This window comes from Amblyraja radiata, chromosome 9, assembly GCF_010909765.2.
Source record: "Amblyraja radiata isolate CabotCenter1 chromosome 9, sAmbRad1.1.pri, whole genome shotgun sequence".
Lineage (NCBI taxonomy): Eukaryota > Metazoa > Chordata > Chondrichthyes > Rajiformes > Rajidae > Amblyraja > Amblyraja radiata.
Genome location: NC_045964.1, coordinates 62860577 through 62879274, shown reverse-complemented (window position 1 = coordinate 62879274; position 18698 = coordinate 62860577). Strand labels below are relative to the sequence as shown.

Genomic DNA, 18698 nt, shown 5'->3' with positions numbered 1-18698 from the left:
AGCCCAGATAGAACGGGGGGTTCCTTGGCTGAGATTCAAGGAAGGATATTCTTGCTATTGAGGGAGTGCAGCGTAGGTTTACAAGGTTAATTCCCAGGATGGTGGGACTGTCATATGCTGACAGAATGGAGCGGCTGGGCTTGTATACTCTGGAGTTTAGAAGGATGAGAGGGGATCTTATTGAAACATATAAGATTGTTAAGGGTTTAGACATGCTAGAGGCAGGAAACATGTTCCAGATGTTGGGGGAGTCCAGAACCAGGGGCCACAGTTTAAGAGTAAGGGGTAAGCCATTTAGAACGGAGATGAGGAAACACTTTTTCAAACACAGAGTTGTGAGTCTGTGGAATTCTCTGCTTCAGAGGGCGGTGAGGCCGGTTCTCGGGATACTTTCAAGAGATAGCCAGATGGGGCTCTTAAAGATAGCGGAGTCAGGGGATATGGGGAGAAGGCGGGAACGGGGTACTGATTGCGGATGATCAACCATGATCACATTGAATGGCGGTGCTGGCTCGAAGGGCCGAATGGCCCACTCCTGCACCTATTGTCTATTGTCTATACCGGGTCAGGCCTTATCAGTCTTGGGTAGGGTTGCCAACTTTCTAACTCCCAAATAAGGGACAAAAGGTCAAAATACGGGACAAATTCCCGACAGCAATTCGTTGACCGACTCGGCCATGACTGGGTGAATGATGAGTTGGGCCCGGGTGCTGGACTGTACACAAAGCCCAGCCGGCGGGCCAGCTGAGGAGTTTAGGCCCGGGCCGCGCGACGTCGCACGCAAAGTCCGGCGCCCCATCCGACTCATGAACAGATGATCAGCCATGAGAAGAAGGGGTGGTGGTGTCGGCGGTAAGCGAAGGTTCGAAGGTCGGACAGCTGGCCGGGCTGCCGACCGATGGGGCCACGGGCGCTCCGACCGGACAGTCCCCTCGACCCGAGTAGTAGCTGTCAAATATGGGACAAGGGCGGTCCCTTACGGGACAAACCAATTTAGCTCAATGTACGGGATGTTCCGACTGTTGGCAACCCTAGTCTTGGGAGATTCCCAATCGGTGCTGGTCGGACTGGAGATTACCAGTGGAACATTCCCAATCAGCCTCAGACAGGATGGGAGGTCCGCAGTTGGAAATTCCTGGTCGGCCCCATTTGGTCTTGAAGGTTCCCAGTTGATGCTGTTCCGGGCTGGAAATACCCAATCCCTCCCAGTCAGGGGTGGACAATCTCAGAAGGAATTGGACATTCCTGGTTGGTCCCAGTCAAGGTTGGACAATCCCACTTGGACATTCCTGATCTACGCTGGTCGGGGTTGGACATTCCCCGTGGGACAATCCTGATGGAGGCTGGTCATTCCCAGAGGCAATTGGACATTCCCAGAGAGGAAAGTACATTCTTGGTTGAACATTCCCAGTCAGGGCTTATTCCCCCTTGGACATTCCCAAACTATTCTGCTTGGTGCTGGATATACTCAGTTGGGGGACAGACATTCCCAGAGTGGGCTGAACATTCCCGATCTACCCTGGTTGAGGCAGGGCATTCCCAGAGAGGACTGAAGATTCCCAGAGGGAACAGGATATTCCCAGGGAGGATTGCACATTCCTGGTTGAACATTCCCAGTCGGTCTCAGTCAGGGCTAGACATTCCCACTTGGACATTTCCAATCTATGGTTGGGGCTGGACATTCCCAGAGCGGGCTGGACATTCCTGATCTGCCCTGGTTGGGGGCTGGGCATTCCCAGAGAAGGCTGGAAATTCTCCAAGGGACCAGACATTCCCAAAACGGGCTGGACATTCCCAGAGCAGGCTGGATATTTGTGATCTGTCCTGGTTGGGGTTGGACATTCCCGATGGGAGACTACCAGCCCAGGCCCTGCCTCTCAGCAGTCAGCCAGCATCATGCCGTTGGTGAGGGCTCGCTTCCACATGTAGTAGGTGGAGCGGGGGGTGAGGGGGAAGTAGGTGCTGAACTCTCGGAAGGAGGGGAAGTTCTTGGAGATGAAGCGGCGCTGGAGGAACAGCTTGGCGCTGGTCTTGGACATGGCTGGAGAGGGCGGCGTCTCCACGGCGACCGCTGGGCCCAGCGCTGCCTCTGCCACCACCCACCGCACCCCCTCGGCTGGCACCTCCTCGCCCGTCCGCAGCCTGGCGACCCTCCGGCCTGCTCTCCTTGCCAACGCCCGCCAGCGCAGGAAGGTGGAGGCGGGGATAGTGGGGAAACGCACACGGAAAACCGACAGGGGCACCTGCCACCTCTGGGCTCGGCGCCGGGCTTTCTCCTGCTCCCGCTGCCCCCTGCTCAGGCCTGGCAAGGAGGGAGGGACGGCCATTTTGTCACGGAGTGGCCCTGCGCCATCGACAAAGTAGGGCCCTTCCCCAGCAACTAAGGTAGGCCCAGCCCCGGCAATGGGAGTAGGTCCAGCCCTGGCAACTGAGGGAGGCCGAGCCCCAGCAATGAGAGTAGGCCGAGTCCCGGTAACTGAGGTAAACCGAGCCCCGGCAACTGAGGTAGGCCCAGCCCTGGCAACTGAGGTAGGCCCAGCCCCGGCAACTGAGGTAGGCCCAGCCCTGGCAACTGAGGTAGGCACAGCCCCGGCAACTGAGGTAGGCACAGCCCCGGCAACGAGAGTGGGATGACCTTCTGCCTCAGGCTCGGCCTCAAGCCCGTCACCATGACGATGGGCCTCCTCATCCTCATCATTCTCCTCCCTCCTCGGCCTGATCCCGGCCTGGCTCATGGCCTCCCTCCTCCAGTTGTAGTAGGTGGACCTGGAGATCCAGGGGTAGCTCTTGCGGAAGTTCTTGTAGGGCGGGCAGATGTTGAGGAGGACGCACTGCCGCAGGAAGCCGCGGGCCAGCTGCATGGACGGCGACCTCTGACCCGCCTCCTTGCTCGGGGCCTCCTGCTCCCGCTCCTGCTCCCGGGCCGGTTTCCCCGGCAACCCCGGCCGGGCCTGGTCCTGGTCCCGGTCCTGGGCCTCGGCAAGCGGCCCACCAGCAGTAGTAGCGGCAGCAGCCGCCGCCGCCGCCACCACCATCTCGTGCTTCCAGGCGTAGTAGGTGGAGCGGGAGATGTCCGGGAAGCGGCTGCGGAACTGCTGCAAGGGCAGGAAGCGCCCGCCGGCGAAGCACTGCTGCAGGAAATGGCGGGCCTCGTAGCGGGCGGCGGCCCTGCGCCGGTGCTCCTGCGACTGCCGCTTCCACCGGTAGAAAGTGCTCTTGGTGATGCTGTACCTCTCCCGCAGCACCGAGTAGGAGATGTCCGGCTCGGCGTTCAGCAGCTCCAGCGTCTTGAGGGGCAAGGCCGAGGCGGAAGGATCACCCTCCGGCTGCCCCAGTGCCACCACGGGGGCAAAGTACTGAGGCCTGAAGACGGCCCGGGACAGCCGCTCCCCTGCCCACATGATGTGGAACGTTGGCACAGGGGCCCCCGGGGAACGGGAGCGGGGCCCGATCAACCGGTTGAAGTAGGGCCTGATCTTCAGGTTGCTCATGGGGTAGATGGAGTAGATGTTGCTCTGCAGCACCGAAGCCAGGGCGTAGATGTGCCACATGTTGGTGAAGGCCCCTGGGTAGCAGGTGGCCTTGACGTCAGCGTCAAAAATGGCCTCCAAGATGGCCATGGGCAGGTTCATCTTGCGGGCCGACTCCTCGGTGCACAGCGAGTAGCGGGCGGCCTGCAGCATGATCTTGGAGTCGATCATCCCCTTCAGGTAGTACTGCTTGTGGAGCAGCATCTCCACCATGGTCCTCAGCTGGAGCTCCATGCTCAGGCCCGCGTCCCCCAGCAACAGGGTGCTGGCCGCCTCGAAGAGGTGGTTGCCCACGCCCGGGCAGGCCAGTGGCGCCATGTCCGAGGGCGCATCCTCGGGGTACAGTGCCTTGGCCTCCGGGTCCACCTCAGCCTCCCGGTAGCTGGTCCTCCTGGCCAGCAGGGGCACCGGCAGGACGGACAACTGCTTGTCCACTTCAGCCGTCACTGCCCGAAGCGTCTCGGGCTCCCCGCACTCCGTAGCCTCTTGCAGCTTCAAGCGCAAAGCCTCCACTAGGTCCGACCTCTCAGGCATACCTGCATGGGTTGGTTTTCGGGGGCGGGTAGCAAAATAAAAAGACATCTCGGATTAGTCAGCGGAATCGATCGCTGAAAATACCAACAGTAACTAATTCATTGACCAACGCCCTGACTGACCAAGGACTTTGTACGTAGACTATAACGGCACGCAACATAGGCAGCACCGTGGTGCAGCAGTAGAGTTGCTGCCTTACAATAGACAATGGGTGCAAGAGTAGGCCATTTGGCCCTTCGAGCCAGCACCGCCATTCAATGTGATCATGGCTGATCATCCCCAATCAGTACCCCGTTCCTGCCTTCTACGGCACCAGAGACCCAGGTTCGATCCTGACCACGGGTGCTGGCTGTACGGAGTTTGTACGTTCTCCCTGTGACCGCGTGGGTTTTCACCAGGTGCTCCGGTTTCCTCCCACACTCGAAAGATGTACAGGTTTTCTAAGTTAATTGTAAGCCTTATATAAATTGTCCCTGGTGTGTAGTGTATGGAAGATCGCTGGTTGGCATGGACTCAGTGGGCCTGAAGGGCCTGTTTCTGCACTGTATCTCTAGAACTAAAAACTAAATCTATTATAGGGAGATTGTGGGAATGCTTTACAAAGTATTGCTTAGGCCACAGCTGTGAAGAGTTCTAGTCACTGCAAGGTGGGAAAGACAGGACTGCTGTGCAGAGATTCTCCGGGATGTTGACTGGACCAGTGGGCATAGGTTTAAGGTGAGAGTCAGACCTCGGACCTTTGAGTTTAGTTTAGTCTGATGTCTGGTCTCTTTGTACATTCATGATTTGGACGAGGGGATTGAAGGCTTTGTGGCCAAGTTTGCGGATGATACGAAAATAGGTGGAAGGGCAGGTAGTGATGAAAAGGCCGGGAGTCTGCAGAATCTCATGTAGATAGGGTGGTAAAGAAAGCTTTTGGTGTGCTGACCTTTATAAATCAGAGCATTGAGTATAGAAGTTGGGATGTAATGTTAAAATTGTACAAGGCATTGGTGAGGCCAATTCTGGAGTATGGTGTACAATTTTGGTCGCCTAATTATAGGAAGGATGTCAACAAAATAGAGTACAGAGGAGATTTACTAGAATGTTGCCTGGGTTTCAGCAACTAAGTTACAGAGAAAGGTTGAACAAGTTAGGGCTTTATTCTTTGGAGCGCAGAAGGTTAAGGGGGGACTTGATAGAGGTTTTTAAAATGATGAGAGGGATAGACAGAGTTGACGTGGAAAAGCTTTTCCCACTGAGAGTAGGGAAGATTCAAACAAGGGGACATGACTTGAGAATTAAGGGACTGAAGTTTAGGGGTAACATGAGGGGGAACTTCTTTACTCAGAGAGTGGTAGCTGTGTGGAATGAGCTTCCAGTGAAGGTGGTGGAGGCAGGTTCGTTTTTATCATTTAAAAATAAATTGGATAGTTATATGGATGGGAAAGGAATGGAGGGTTATGGTCTGAGCGCAGGTATATGGGACTAGGGGAGATTATGTGTTCGGCACGGACTAGAAGGGTCGAGATGGCCTGTTTCCGTGCTGTAATTGTTATATGGTTAAGGACCTGGACAGGTTTGTAGAGTGGACAAACACCTGGCAGATGGAATATAGTGTAGCAAAGTGTGGAGTCATGCATTTTGGAGGTAGGAATAAAGGCGTAGACCATTTAAAAATGGGGAGATAATCCAGAAATTAGAGGTGCAAAGGGACTTGGGAGCGTTGGTGCATGATTCACCAAAAAGTTAATCTGCAAGTTGACTTGGTAGTAAAGAAAGGAAACTCAATGCTAGCATTTATTTCAAGAGGGCTTAAATAGAAAAACAGGGATGTAATGCTGAGGCTCTACAAGGCGCTGATAAGGCCGCATTTGGAATATTGTGAGCAATTTTGGGTACCGTATCCGATGAAGGATGAGCTGGCTCTGGAGAGGGTCCAGAGTATTACAAGAATGATCCCAGGAATGAGTAGGTTCAACTATGATGAGCGTTTGTCGGCACTGGGACTGTACTCGCTGGAGTTTTGAAGAATGAGGGGGGGAACCTCATTGAAACATACAGAATAGTGAAATGCTTGGATAGGGTGGATGTGGAGAGGATGTTTCCACTAGTGAGAGAGTCTAGGACCAGAGGTCATAGCCTCAGAATTAAAGGCCGTAGGAAGGTGATGAGGAGAAATTTCCTTTAATCAGAGGGGGGTTAAACTGTGGAATTCTTTGCCGCAGAAGGTTGTGGAGGGCAAGTCAGTGGATATTCTTAAGGCAGAGATAGATAGATTCTTGATTAGTACAGGTGTCAGAAGTTATGGGGAGAAGGCAGGAGAATGGGGTTAAGAGGGAGACATAGATCAGCCATGATGGGCCGAATGGTCTAATTCTACTCCTAACATTTATGACCCAAAACCTCACCCATTTTTTCCATCCAGAGATGCTGCCTGACCCGTTAAGTTGCTCCAGCATTTTGTGTCTACCTTCAGTGTAAAACAGCATCTGCAGTTCCTTCCTACACATTTAGTTTATTGTCATCTGTACTGAGGTACAGTGAAAGGGAATATAGGTTGTGGGATCACTTTACAAAGTATTTTGAAAATTGACGTTGGGTGGCCATGTTGCCGTTATCTTAAGACGTTGGCGAGGCCACATTTAGAGTACTGTATATGGTTTTGGTCACCATGTTATAGGAAAGATGTTGTCAAGCTTGAAAGGGTTCAGAGAAGATAATAGACAATATACAATAGAACAATAGGTGCAGGAGTTGGCCATTCAGCCCTTCGAGCCACCACCACCATTCAATGCGTTGGGGAGCACTTCGGGTCCAGTGATCACAATACCATTAGTTTCAATATAATTATGGAGAAGGTCAGAACTGGACCAAGGGTTGAGATTTTTGATTGGAGAAAGGCTAACTTTGAGGAGATGCGAAAGGATTTAAAAGGAGTGAATTGGGACATTTTGTTTTATGGGAAGGATGTAGAAGAGAAATGGAAGGCATTTAAAGGTGACATTTTAAGAGTACAGAATCTTTATGTCCCTGTTCGGTTGAAAGGAAAGAGTAATAATTGGAAAGAGCCATGGTTTTCAAGGGAAATAGGACACGGTTCAGAAAAAGGGAGAGATCTACAATAATTATAGGCAGCATGGAGTAAATGAGGTGTTTCAGGAGTATAAAGAATGTAAAAAGAATCTTAAGAAAGAAATTAGAAAAGCTAAAAGAAGGGCCACATTCTTTAAGACTGAGGTGAGAAAAACTTTTTCACCCAGAGAGTTGTGAATTTATGGAATTCCCTGCCACAGAGGGCAGTGGAGGTCAAATCACTGGATGGATTTAAGAGAGAGTTAGATAGAGTTCTAGGGAGTCAAGGGATATGGGGAGAAGGCAGGCACGGGTTATTGATAGGGGACGATCAGCCATGATCACAATGAATGGCGGTGCTGGCTCGAAGGGCCGAATGGCCTCCTCCTGCACCTATTTTCTATGTTTCTATATGAGGTTGCTTTGGCAAGTAAGGTAAAAGTAAATCCAAAGGGTTTCTACAGCTATATTAATAGCAAAGGGATAACGAGGGATAAAATTGGTCCATTAGAGAGTCAGAGTGGACAGCTATCTGCAGAGCAAAAAGAGATGGGGGAGATATTGAACAATTTATTTTCTTCGGTATTCACCAAGGAGAAGGATATTGAATTATGTGAGGTAAGGGAAATAAGTAGAGTAGCTATGGAAACTATCAGATTCAAAGAAGAGGAAGTACTGACACTTTTGAAAAATATAAAAGTGGATAAGTCTCCAGGTCCTGACAGGATATTCCCTAGGACATTGAGGGAAGTTAGTGTAGAAATAGCAGGGGCTATGACAAAAATATTTCAAATGTCATTAGAAACGGCAATGGTGCCAGAGGATTGGCGTCCTGCGCATGTTGTTCCATTCTTTAAAAAGGGTTCTAAGAGTAAACCTAGCAATTATAGACCTGTTAGTTTGACGTCAGTGGTGGGCAAATTAATGGAAAGGATACTTAGAGATAATATATATAAGCATCTGGATAAACAGGGTCTGATTAGGAACAGTCAACATGGATTTGTGCCTGGAAGGTCATGTTTGACTAATCTTTCGTGAATTTTTTGAAGAACCATGTGGAACCTTGCCAAAGGCCTTACTGAAGTCCATATAAACAACATCCACCGCTTTACCCTCATCAATTTCCCTAGTAACCTGTTTACACCCGTGGAGTAGCAAGATGGATCCAACAGTGGCTGAATGGGAGATGCCAGAGAGTAATGGTGGATGGCTGTTTGTCAGGTTGGAGGCCGGTGACTAGTGGGGTGCCTCAGGGATCTGTGTTGGGTCCACTGTTGTTTGTCATATACATCAATGATCTGGATGATGGTGTGGTAAATTGGATTAGTAAGTATGCAGATGATACTAAGATAGGTGGTGTTGTAGATAATGAAGTAGACTTTCAAAGTCTACAGAGAGATTTAGGCCATTTGGAAGAGTGGGCTGAAAGATGGCAGATGGAGTTTAATGCTGATAAGTGTGAGGTGCTACCTTAGCAGGACAAATCAAAAAAGGACGTACATGGTAAATGGTAGTGAATTGAGGAATGCAGTTGAACAGAGGGATCTAGGAATAACTGTACATACTGTAGTTCCCTGAAGGTGGAATCTCATGTAGATAGGGTGGTAAAGAAAGCTTTTGGTGTGCTGGCCTTTATAAATCAGAGCATTGAGTATAGAAGTTGGGATGTAATGTTAACATTGTACAAGGCATTGGTGAGGCCAATTATGGAGTATGGGGTACAATTTTGGTCACCAGATTATAGGGAAAATGTCAACAAAATAGAGAGAGTGCAGAGGAGATTTACTAGAATGTTGCCTGGGTTTCAGCAACTAAGTTACAGCGAAAGGTTGAACAAGTTAGGTCTTTATTCTTTGGAGCGCAGAAGGTTAAGGGGGGACTTGATAGAGATCTTTAAAATGATGAGAGGGTTAGACAGAGTTGACGTGGATAAGCTTTTTCCGTTGAGAGTAGGGAAGATTCAAACAAGAGGACATGATTTGAGAATTAAGGGACAGAAGTTTAGGGGTAACATGAGGCGGAACTTCTTTACTCAGAGAGTGGTACCTGTGTGGAATGAGCTTCCAGTGGAGGTGGTGGAGGCAGGTTCAATTTTATCATTTAAAAATAAATTGGATAGGTATATGGACGGGAAAGGAATGGAGGGTTATGGTCTGAGCGCAGGTAGATGGGACTAGGGGAGAGTAAGTGTTCGGCATGGACCAGAAGGGCCGAGATGGCCTGTTTCCGTGCTGTAATTGTTATATGGTTATTCTCATAATATTATTCACCTCAACTAAGTCGTTTCTCCACCTCAGTTGCTGCAGAGAATACAAACCCAGTTATCGAATCTTTCTTCAAAGTGAAAACAAATTTCCAGCCCTGCCAATCCGTATTTGGCCCATATCCCTTTAAACCAGTGTGTGTATAAGGGTGTGTGTTAGGTTGTGTGTGAGAGTGTGTGTCAGTGAAGCGGCGACAACGCTCGGAGTGAGCGGAGACTTGGCGATGCCCGGGGCGCATTTCCCCCCCTCCCCGGGAATGCGGGCCAGCCCAGGTGCTCTGTGTCCAGCTGGGGTCCGGGGGAGGTGAGGGTTCGTGACCCGGCGGTCTGGGGGAGCTGAGGGTCAGTGACCCGGGGGTCGGGCATCAGAGCGGAGCTATAGCCAGAGATTCATCCCCGCAGCTCCGGAGGTGGCACCGACGCCCACACTCACCCGGTTCGCTCCTGGCTCTGGGCCGGGGTTAAAACTCCATGCGGTGTGGACAGAGCGGCCGCCAGACAGAGCCGCCGAAGGCGAGGGTGGGAGGTGTGAGCGGTGTCTCGGTGGGGGGGGGGGGGGGTCGGTGCTGGGACCACCGCCGTGGCTCACCTATCACACCATCTGCACGGGAATGTGAATGCGGTTGAGGCAGCATCTATAGAGCGGTAGACAAAAATGCTGGAGAAATGCTTGGGTCTGAAGGTCAAACTCAGACATTGATGCTGCCTCACCTGCTGATTTTCTCCAGCATTTTTGTCTACATTGCCATTTTAAATAGTGTGCGATGGGCTTTAGCTCATTCTTTACGGGGAACCTGCCGACAGAAAACTATTCTCATTGGTGAGTGTGGAGGAGTGTGACAATTTATTTATTTATTTGTTTATTTTTATATATATGGGTGTTTTTAATTGAGCGTGAGAACTTCTGTCATCAGCGTGAGAATTTCGGCAAATGCGCCGAGTCTCACGCTCAATGCGTGAGTTGGCAGCCCTACTATCATGAGAGGAATAGATCGGGCAAATGCAACCCGTTGGATTGCAACCTTGTGGTGATCGGGGAGCTTGTGTGTCTCAGTGACCCCTAGAGCTATGCCAGCGGGAGATTCGCCTCCTGTTAGGGTCTCCCATGCTGGACAGGTCAAAGGGTAGAGGCGAGACGGAGAGCGATCCACTGGTCCTCCAGGTTGGAGGTTGAGCACAGGGACTAACAACCCTGTCTCGTAAAACAAATATGTTACGGAAACAGCAACTGAAGGAATCAACACTACTGAGTGGAGGACCTTCGTTGCTGCCCTACATGCGCGGAGGTTTAATAGGCAGTAAGTAAGTAAATGCACTGAGTCTTTTACCCAGAGTTCGGGAATCGATAACCAGAGGACGTAGGTTTAAGGTGAGGGGGGGAAATGTAATAAGGACCCGAGGGGAAACATTTTTTACACAAAGGGTGGTGGGTGTATGGAATGAGGTAGTTGAGGCAGGTACTATAGCAATGCTAAAGAAACATTTAGACAGGTACATGGATCAGATAGGTTAAAGGGATATGGGCCAAATGCAGGCAGGTGGGACTAGTGTTGATGGGACATGGTGGTTAGTGTGGACAAATTGGGCCAAAGGGCCTGTTTCCACGCTGTATCACTCTATGACCTCAGACTGTGAGGTTATTTATTCCTTATGTGTGTGAGATTGCAACACATCACTATGATGGTACTGGGGGTGAGCTACACTGACAGAGCAGCTGCCTTTCACACCAAAGCCTGGTCGGTTCTGTGTAGGGGGAAACTGCAGATGCTGGTTTACACCAAAGATAAGACACAAAATGCTGGAGTAACTCAGCGGGACAGGGCAGCATCTCTGGAGAGAAGGAACGGGTGATGTTTCGGGCAGAGAACTTTCTTCAGACTGAGAAACGGTCTCGACGCGAAACGCCACCCATTCCTTCTCTCCAGAGATGCTGCCTGGCCCGCTGAGTCACTCCAGCATTATGTGTCTATCTTCCCGGTCAGTTTTCGTGGATAGATACAAGCAATCCCGTGAGAGGCAATATTCCCGTCCGTTCCTGACTTTCCTGCTTCCACTGGAGAATGGCAGGAGATTGAGAGCAGGCTAATCAAGAAGCAAGCAGTGCAGTTGTACCATTGCAGCATCTTGTACAGCCAGCAACAAACAGTACATTCACTTGCACCAGCTGGGTGCAGAACAAAATCTGGAGAAGGGTCTTGACCCGAAACCTCGCCCATTCCATTTCTCCAGAGATGCTGCCTGACCCGCTGAGTTCCTCCAGCTTTTTGTGTCTATCTTCAGTTTAAACCAGCATCTGCAGTTCCTTCCTACACAAAGTCAAACAACTCCTCACTGTAACACACACACTGTAATGAGTTGCTGCCTTACAGCGCCAGAGACCCAGGTTCAAACACTGTGCTGTCTGTACAGTGTTTGTACCTTGTCCCTGTAACTGCCTGAGTTTTCTCCGGGTGCTCCGGTTCCCTTCCGCACTCTAAAAATCTACAGATTTGTCGGTTAATTGGCTTCTGTAAAATTGTAAATTGTCCCTTGTGTGCGTAGGATAGTGCTAGTGTATTGGGGTGATGGTTGGGCAGCGTGGACTCGACGGGCCGAAGGGCCTGTTTCCACACTGTATCTCTAAAGTCTAATACCCATTCTATCCCCATAGCACAATCTGCATAGCCCAATAATATAACGAGGCCACTCTGCCCCAACTCTGACACGAACCAAGTCTATCCCCACAGCACAATCTGCATAGCCCAATAATATAACGAGGCCACTCTGCCCCAACTCTGACACGAACCAAGTCTATCCCCACAGCACAATCTACTAACCCCAACTGTAGATTTAGTTCAGTTTAGAGATACAGCGTGGAAACAGGCCCTACGGCCCACCGAGTCTGCACTGACCAGCGATCCCCGCACATTAACACATTAACATACACAATAGGGACAAATTTTATACCCAGCCAATTAACCTACAAACCTGTATGGAGTGTGGAAGGAGTAACTCAGCAGGACAGGCAGCATCTCTGGAGAAAAGGGTGGGTGAAGTTTTGGGTCTTCAGAAAGCAGGGAAAGGTCTGATCCCAAAACATCACCCATCCTTTCTCTCCAGAGATGCTGCCTGTCCTGCTGAGTTACTCCAGCTTTCTGATCTGAAACAGGAACGAATGAATGAAGCATGTAATCATTTATTTAATTAATTAGTTGATTTATTGGATGCTTAATTAATATATTTCTTAATTGTTTCATGAATGAGTGAAAAATGCTTCATTTAGTCACATCAAAGACAGACACAAAATGTTGGGAGTACGTAACTCAGCGGGACGAGCAGCATCTCTGGAGAGAAGGAATGGGCGACGTTTCGGGTCGAGACCCTTCCTCCACTCAAAACATTACCTGTTCCTTCTCTCCAGAGATGCAGCCTGTCCCGCTGAGTTAGTCCAGCATTTTGTGCAAGGGTTCCCAACCGGTGGTAAATGTAACCCCCAGGGGGTACGTTTCGCCTACCCAGGGGGTAAATTTGTTGATTCTGGATTTGTACATAGTTTTTCTCATTGACTGACTGTGTTTGGTTGTGGTTTCTGTTCATCATTAGTTGTTCATAAATTAGTGAAATAGCTTTGTTATGTGCTATTAAAGTTTCCAGGGGTAAACGGGACGAAAAAGGTTGGGAAGCCCTGATTTGGTGTCTATCTTAGTATCTGCAGTTAATTCAATCGTCCATCGATTCTCTCCTTCCACAGATGCTGCCTGACACGATGAGTAGATTTCGAGTGCCCTGCATCTGCAGTTCCTCACGTCGCCTCTTGGTCCACCACCCCCCACCTCCCCCCAGCTAGAAGACTCCACGGGACCCACCCCAACCACCACAAAAAACCCTCCCCCCACCCTCTCCACTTTCAGAATATATCCTAAAAAGCACCCTAGATGGACACCACAAGCTGAACTCACTCAGCGGGCCAGGCAGCATCTCTGCAGAGAAGGAATGGGTGGCGCTTCGGGTCGAGACTCTTCTTCAGTCCAGAGATGCTGCCCGTCCCGCTGAGTTACTCCAGCTTTTCATGTCTACCTTCGGTTTAAACCAGCATCTGCAGTTCCTTCCTACTAAAAAAACCCCACCCTATCTGCTGGAACCCCTCCGTCTCCCACGACACTTGGAATCACAGAGACCTCTCTCTATCTCTCTGGGGACACCCATGATTAAGATATCTAGCTGAGCGATAGACTGGCCTTTTTATTTTCTCTTCTGGGGGTGGGGTGGGAGGGTGAATTAAATCTGCCCCAGGAAACCAGAAGATCCAAACTTCAACCAGGAGCGGGAGATGGGCATTTCATTGATATGAAGATAGGCACACACATTAAATAAAAAAAGCTGGAGTGATTTTCATTGCACGCGTTGTGCAGTTGGTTTCGCCCAGCTACCTGGGACTGGGGTTTATAGTGCCGGCAACGTAAGGGTTAAAATAATCACAATAAACTGGAGCCGCGTGGAGTGGCCAGACATTAGTACCTAGTTTGTCTAGCCTAATGTCTCTGGGTTGAAGATCTACAAGTCTAGTGCGAGGAAGCCCTGTGCTGAAATGACTGCATTTTGTGCGCTGCTTGGAGATATTGGCAGTGAAATTGGATGGTCTCTTGTTTACGTTTGAGCAAGCGAGTCTGATCAGTAGCCTTTTAAAACAACTTTGGGTGGCGCAGCGGTAGAGTTGCTGCCTTAACAGCGCCAGAGACCCGGGTTTAATCCTGACCACGGGTGCTTTCTGCACGGAGTTTGTATGTTGTTCACCCGGCGACCTGCATAGATTTGTATTCGAATTTCCTCCCACTCCAAAGACGTACAGGTAGTCTAATTGGCTTGGTGTAAAATTGTAAAATTATCCCTAGTGTGTGTGTGTGGGGGGGAGAGATAGTGTTGGTGCGGACTCGGTGGGCCGAAGGGCCAGTGTTTCCGCGCTGTGTCTCTAACCACAACTAAACTCCCGGGGGATGGGAAGCGACTTTGCAGCCAGTTCTTTGAGGTAATAGCAATCGCCAAGGCTACAGTAGACACAAGGAACTGCAGATGCTGGTTTACTAAATAAAAAGGCACAGATTGGTGGAATAACTCGGCGTCTGGCCCGCTGCGTTACTCCAGCATGTTATTGCAAGGATGGGTTTTTAAACGGGACGGTCAAATGAATTCCCATCCAGGATGCCCAGTCCCGACAGAGCCGTCAGCTTAGCCCAACTTTTATGTACATTCCACATGCCGCAAACCCATGGCGATGAGATTCCGCCAAACAAGAGAACCGTGCCTAATGAATTAAGTCAAACCCGAATGTAAAGCGTTTGGCAGTGGAGTTTGTTTTCCCCAAAACACTCGCACGCTATCTCTTTGTTTAAAACGACACAACGCTTGGACTCCACGGCGCTGTCCCAACGCCAGCACTCGGGATGTTCGTCCCTGACCTCCCCTCCTGAGCTTGGTCTTTTAAAAAATTAATTACACTCACCTTACATCAACCGGCCTCCCACACACATGTAGTTGAGGCGAGGGGATTGGGGCAATGGGCTCGCGTTTTCCCTCTCCGCCTCGCCTTGCTCTCCTGTGGCTTTGCGCTGTTACACACACACACACACACGCCGGTACCAATTTCAGACGTGAGCGGACATTCCCAATTCTGGAGTGTCCTGGGGCGGGCGTCTCAAGGGTGGAATCAGAGCTGTGTTAAACCCCGCCCCTGCAACGAAATGGTCACCCTGATCCCCTTCCCATCCACCCACTCACGCACACACACTCTCTGTCTCACACTCTCTCTCCCACACACATACATGCGCGCACACACACACACACTTCAGGATGAAAGGGCTCCACTGTCTCACTTTGGGTCACCTCCAATGGCAGGCGATAAACGACCTCATTGGTGATCCCTCATACTATCTTTGATCGGACTTTACTGACTTCACCTTGCCACTACACGTTATTCCCTTATCATGTGTAGGAAGAAACTGCAGATGCTAGTTTAAACCGACGATAGACACAAGTTCATAAGTTATAGGAGTAGAATTAGTCCATTCAACCCATCGAGTCCAGTCGGCCATTCAATCGTGTCTGATCTCTGCCTCCTATCCCATTTTCCTGCCTTCTCCCCATAACCATTACCCAAGATAGACAAATTCTAATCAAGAATCTATCTATCTCTGCCTTTAAAATATCCATTAACTTGGCCTCCACAGCGCCTCTGTGGCAATAAGTTCCACAGATTCACCACCCTCTGACTAAATAAGTTCCTCCTCACCTCATTTCTAAAAGAACGTCCTTTAATTCTGAGGCTATGACCTCTGGTCCGAGACTCTCCCACCAGTGGAAACATCCTTTCCACATCCACTCTATCTAAGGCCTTTCATTATTCTGTAGGTTTCAATGAGGTCCCCCATCAACCTTCTAAATTCCAGCGAGTAGAGGCCCAGTGCTGTCAAACGCTCGGTGCAGAGTCGGTGGGCATAAGGGCCTGTTTCCATGCTGTATCTCTAAACTAAACTAAACTAAACGTCCAATCGCACCATACATTAGTACAACTGGTAATGCAAAAGAGAAAATAAACAGGTGTAGAATATGGTGTTATTACTGCCACAGAGAAAGTGCAGATATGAAAAGTGCATAGGCAGCAACAAGGTAGATTGGGAGATCGGGAATATATCCTTGGCATATGGGTTGTCCGTTCAAGAGTCTGATAACAGCGGGGAGGAAGTAGTATTGAGAAGATCGTTTTTAGAGATATTTTATGTTGTGCCAGTTATACGAATATGAAACTTGCAGTGATGTTATTCTTCAGGTGACTACCAGACAGTGAAGAAGTCAGAAGAAGGGTTTGAAAACAAAAACGTCACCTATTCCTTCTCTACAGAGATGCCGCCTGGCCCGCTGAGTTACTCCAGCATTTTGTGTCTATCTCCTGCACACCTTATGTTCACCATGGAGAATTGTTAATTTCCTTGATGAATTTAGCCCGTGCCTGATGAGTTTCAGTCTGGACGTCATTGATCAGTTCAATTTCAGCACTGCCTTGATTAGGTTGGTTTCAGTCCTGGATTGATAATCCATTGTCACCGTATCAGCGCCAAATGTCCATCCACTGATTTGATCACAGGTTCTTTCTCATCAGTTTAGTTTGGTTTAGAAATGCATTGCGGAAACAGGCCCTTCGGCCCACCGGGTCCGCGCTGACCAGCGATCCCCGCACATTAACACCATCCTACACACACTACGAACAATTGACAATTATACCAAGCCAATTAACCTACTGCTTTTATTTATTAGTTGTTGATGGCTGTGGATGTTCACCGGCTGCGACATCATATGTTGCCCATTCCTAAATCGCCACTGACCCATGCGGTCTGCTTTGATGTTAGAGTTATAGAGTGATACAGCGTGGAAACACAACTTGCCCACACCGGCCAACATGTATGTCCCAGCTACACTAGTCCCACCCGCCAACATTTGGTCCATATCCCTCCAAACCTGTCCTATCCATGTACCCAGCAATTTTCCCCAGCAATTTTGTGTACCTATCCATGTACCCGTCTAATTGTTTCTTAAACACTAGGATAGTCCCAGCCTCAACTACCTCCTCTGGCAGCTTGTTCCATACACCCACCACCCTTTGTGTGGAAGAGTCAGGGAGAAATACAGCATGGAAACAGGCCCCATGGCCATCAAAGTCCCGGGATGGCGGGACTGTCATATGCTGAGAGAATGGAGCGGCTGGACTTGTACACTCTGGAGTTTAGAAGAATGAGAGGGAGGATCTTATTGAAACATGTAAGATTATTAAGGGTTTGGACACGCTAGAGGCAGGAAACATGTTCCAGATGTTGGGGGAGTCCAGAACCAGGGGCCACGGGTTAAGAATAAGGGGTAAGCCATTTAGAACAGAGACGAGGAAACACTTTTTCACACAGAGAGTGGTGAGTCTGTGGAATTCTCTGCCTCAGAGGGCGGTGGAGGCAGGTTCTCTGGATACTTTCAAGAGAGAGCTAGATAGGGCTTTTAAGGATAGCAGAGTCAGGGGATATGGGGAGAAGGCAGGAACGGGGTACTGATTGGGGATGATCAGCCATGATCACGTTGAATGGCGGTGCTTGCTCGAAGGGCTGAATGGCCTACTCCTACACCTATTGTCTATTGTCTAAAGTCCACTCTGACCAGCAACCACCCACTTACATTAATCCTTAGACCTCAGATCTTATCTTGGAGATACAGCGCGGAAACAGACCAGTGATCACCCCGTACACTAACACTATCGTACTAGGGACAATTTTACAACTCACAGATGCCAAGTAATCTACAAATCCTGTACGTCCTTGTAGTGTGGGAGGAAACTGAGCACCCGGAGGATACCCACGCGGCCACAGGGAGAAGGTACAAACTCTGTACAGACAGCACCCATAGTCAGGATCCAACCCGGGTCTCCGGCGCTGTAAGGCAGCAGCTCATAAGATCATAAGTGAGAGGAGCAAAATTAGGCCATTCGGCCCATCAAGTCTACTCCACCATTCAATCATGGCTGATCTGTCTCTCCCTCCTAACCCCATTCTTCTGCCTTCTCCCCATTACCCCTGACATTCGTGCTAATCAACTCTCCCACTGTGCCGCCCAAACCCTACACTCATCTGGTCCAATTTGTTTCTATTCTTTCCATATTGCCCACCTCATCTCCAGGTACTTTCCACTGCAACCACAGGAGATGTACCACCTGTCCCGACACTTCCCACTGCCTCCCTCCTACCCATCCAGGGAACCCCACAACCCTTCCACATGCACCTCTAACCTCGTCTAAGAGAGAGAGAAAGGCTTGGATAGAGAGGACGTGGAGAGGATGTTTCCACTCGTGGGAGAGTCTAGGACTGGAGGTCACAGCCTCAGAATTAGAGGACGTTCTTTCAGGAAGGAGATAAGGAGACATTTTTTTAGTCAGAGGGTGGTGAATCTGTGGAATTCATTGCCACAGAAGGCTGTGGAGGCCAAGTCAGTGGATATTTTTAAGGCAGAGATAGATAGAATCTTGATTAGTACGGGTGTCAGAGGTTATGGGGAGAAGGCAGGAGAATGGGGATAGGAGGGAGAGATAGAGCAGCCACGATTGAATGGCGGAGTAGAAGTGGTGGGCCGAATGGCCTCATTCTACTCTTATTCCTTGTGATCTTCTGTATTCAGTGCTCCTGATGAAGCCTCCTTTACATCGGCAAGACCATGCGTAGACTGGGTGACCATTTCCATGAGCCTGCAGGATCTCCCGGTTGTTCACCATTTTAACTCCCCTTCCCATTCCCATCCTGATCTTTCTGTCG

General features: G+C 49.8%; 1 protein-coding gene across 1 annotated transcript; it reads right to left on the bottom strand.

Moving 5' to 3' along the window:
* Positions 1–1877: 1877 nt before the first annotated feature.
* On the bottom strand, positions 1878–15007 carry vrtn (vertebrae development associated). Its single transcript, XM_033026470.1, has 2 exons — positions 14861–15007; positions 1878–4066 (listed from the first exon to the last, which is right to left on the bottom strand). The coding sequence occupies exon 2, from the start codon at positions 4062–4064 to the stop codon at positions 1878–1880; it is 2187 nt and encodes a 728-aa protein (XP_032882361.1). The 5' UTR covers positions 4065–4066; positions 14861–15007.
* Between the last annotated feature and the right edge of the window lie 3691 nt (positions 15008–18698).